Raw genomic sequence first — 2,649 nt, forward strand, 5'->3', positions numbered from 1 at the left:
AAAAAAAAAAAAAAAAAAAAAAAAAAAAAAAAAAAAAAAAACTTGTACACGTCTCACACACAGCTCCCCACAAACACTCAAAAACTCTCCCTTCCCACGCTCGTATAAATAGCCGACTAAGGACGACCCAAGAAGCCACTCATCCCCATTTCCCTCCTCAAAACACTTTTATATTCCATTCAATAAACCAATATCCCATCTTTATTTCATCTAAATTTCCTCTCTTTTCCTTAATTTCTCTCTCTAACCACAATATAATGGTGGTCTTGTCCAAACCCGAACACTTCCCTTTCCTTAAAAACTGCAATGCAAACAACTTACTCTACGAGATTCCTCTAATAGACCTGTCGAGGCCGGAGTCGATGACCGAAATCGTCAAAGCCTGCGAGGACTTTGGCTTCTTCAAAGTCATCAACCATGGCGTTCCAATGGATTTCATCAGGAGATTGGAATCCGAAGCCGTGGAATTCTTTTCCCTCCCGCTTTCTGAGAAAGAAAAGGCAGGGCCACCCAGCCCTTTTGGCTACGGAAACAAGCAGATTGGACGGAAAGGCGACATGGGTTGGGTCGAATACCTACTCTTAACCACCAACCCGGACTTCATTTCCCAAAAACTCTCGTCGATTTTCGGAGAATCCGAAAACCCAGATAAGCTTCGGTAATACTAAAACCGAAACTTTTTTTTTTTTACCACAATATTCTTTTCTATTATAATAAATTTAAATTTATGTTCAAACCTAGAGTTAGATTATAAAAAAGAAAACTGACGTAAAAGGACTCTGTTTTCTCTGTTTTCCTCTGTTTTCTCTAACTATGTTTTTTTTTTCTTCCTTTTTTGTCGGAATTTAACAGTGCTGCTTTGAACGAATACATATCGGCGGTGAGGAAAATGGCGTGTGAGATTCTGGAACTGATGGCAGATGGGTTGAAGATTCAGCCGAGGAATGTGTTCAGTAAGCTTCTGATGGACGAGGAGAGTGATTCTGTTGTGAGGTTGAATCATTACCCGCCATGTCCGGAATTGGAAAGAGTCGGGAGTGGGAATGGGAATAGAAAAGTGATTGGGTTTGGAGAGCACACAGACCCACAGATCATATCGGTGCTGAGATCCAACAACACGAGTGGACTCCAGATTTCATTGAGAGATGGTAGTTGGGTTTCAGTCCCACCTGACCAAGACTCTTTTTTCATCAATGTCGGCGACTCTCTTCAGGTAAACAAACTTACTACGTCTACATTAATATTGTTATATAGTTATAATTTCTCCAGGGATGAAAATGTAAGAAAAAAAACTTTTTCATTATTTTTAGAAATTTCCTCAAGGTTCCAAGTACTCTTTATTTTTTAGTTTTTATTTTTTTGGATTTCAAAAATCCCTGTTCCCATGGATAAGATGTGATTCTATTGGTATATGTCACTGTTATGATAAACTCCCGCATTTTTTTTCCCAGGAAAAAAAAAAAAAAGCTCTCACATTTTATAGTTCTCCGTACATACAATACCATGAAAAGGGAACTACAAAGCTTATGGTGTTACCAAAATCGTGGTGTTTATTTGTCCGTGAGTTATATGCGTTTTTGTTTCTCTGTGTTTATTATCAGAAAAAAAAAAAGTTAATAATATTTTTCAAAAATTAAAAAATACCCTATGCTTTTTTTGTTTTTGTTTTTGTTTTCTTAATAGATACTCGTTAGATTATGGGACACGGCAAAAAATAATAATTTGTCTGATGTACTATATGTCTTTCTTTTAGCTATTGTTGTGTAGGTCAAAGTAAGAAAGGGTTGCTTTCCATACCCATTTCTCTATTTCCTTTTTCATATTCTACTTTTCTTAATTCACTGTGGGATTTTTTAATTTTTTTTTGTCCATCAAATTTTTTTTAATGGTATTCTTGGTTTTATGGATTGCAGGTGATGACAAACCGCAGGTTCCAAAGTGTAAGGCACAGGGTTATAGCGAACAGCTTGAAATCTAGAGTGTCAATGATTTATTTTGGGGGACCACCATTGTGCGAGAAAATAGCTCCATTGCCTTGTCTCATGGATGGAGAGGAAAGCTTTTACAAAGAATTCACTTGGTTTGAGTTTAAAAAATCGGTTTTCAACTCAAATTTGGCCGATAATAGGCTTGGACACTATGAGAAGTTTGCAGCCTCATAACGCAGCTACATAAATTAGAAAAATGCCTTAATTAAATACGTCATAAAAAAATAGTATAATCAAATTTCCTATAGATGGAGTAATTTGTGGTTTTTTTTTTTTTTTTTTTTTTTTTTTTTTTTTTTTTCCCCTTTTTTTTTTTTTTTTTATTTTTTTTTTTTTTTTTTTTTTTTTTTTTTTTTTTTTTGTCTACCTATTTTCTTCTCTCTATGAAAAACTTGTGTAAAGTACCCTGTTGGTTAGAACATATATAGAAGAGTTGTGTACAACAACTTTAATGAATGTCAATAGCAAAATAGCTTATAATTATGAGTCTCAAATTTATTTTACACGTGTCATTGAATTACCAATGGACCACACTAAGGCAAATTGGTTCAAAGTGTTCGACCATACGAAATATCCAATTCTGATTTTTTTCCCCCCTTCCTGATAAACACCATTTAAAGGTGAAATTCTATTCTCCAATAAATGTAGAATATAAATAAGA

The 2,649-nt window shown here is 34.7% G+C and overlaps 1 protein-coding gene across 1 annotated transcript; it reads left to right on the forward strand.

The window, feature by feature from the left end:
• The first annotated feature begins 124 nt into the window (after positions 1-124).
• Positions 125-2,277, forward strand: LOC21384020 (gibberellin 2-beta-dioxygenase 1). The gene is made up of 3 exons (XM_010112317.2): positions 125-658; positions 853-1,213; positions 1,914-2,277. Exons 1-3 carry the CDS (start codon positions 258-260, stop codon positions 2,160-2,162), a joined length of 1,011 nt encoding a protein of 336 aa, XP_010110619.1. The 5' UTR covers positions 125-257; the 3' UTR covers positions 2,163-2,277.
• Positions 2,278-2,649: the final 372 nt, after the last annotated feature.

Source organism: Morus notabilis, unplaced genomic scaffold, assembly GCF_000414095.1.
Source record: "Morus notabilis unplaced genomic scaffold, ASM41409v2 Scaffold9136, whole genome shotgun sequence".
Taxonomy (NCBI): Eukaryota; Viridiplantae; Streptophyta; class Magnoliopsida; order Rosales; family Moraceae; genus Morus; species Morus notabilis.

Coding starts and splice junctions, on each gene's coding strand:
- LOC21384020 (XM_010112317.2), top strand. CDS start 258: ATGGTGGTCTTGTCCAAACCCGAACACTTCCCTTTCCTTAAAAACTGC. Junction 659..852: donor GAAAACCCAGATAAGCTTCG/GTAATACTAAAA, acceptor GGAATTTAACAG/TGCTGCTTTGAACGAATACA. Junction 1,214..1,913: donor ATGTCGGCGACTCTCTTCAG/GTAAACAAACTT, acceptor TATGGATTGCAG/GTGATGACAAACCGCAGGTT.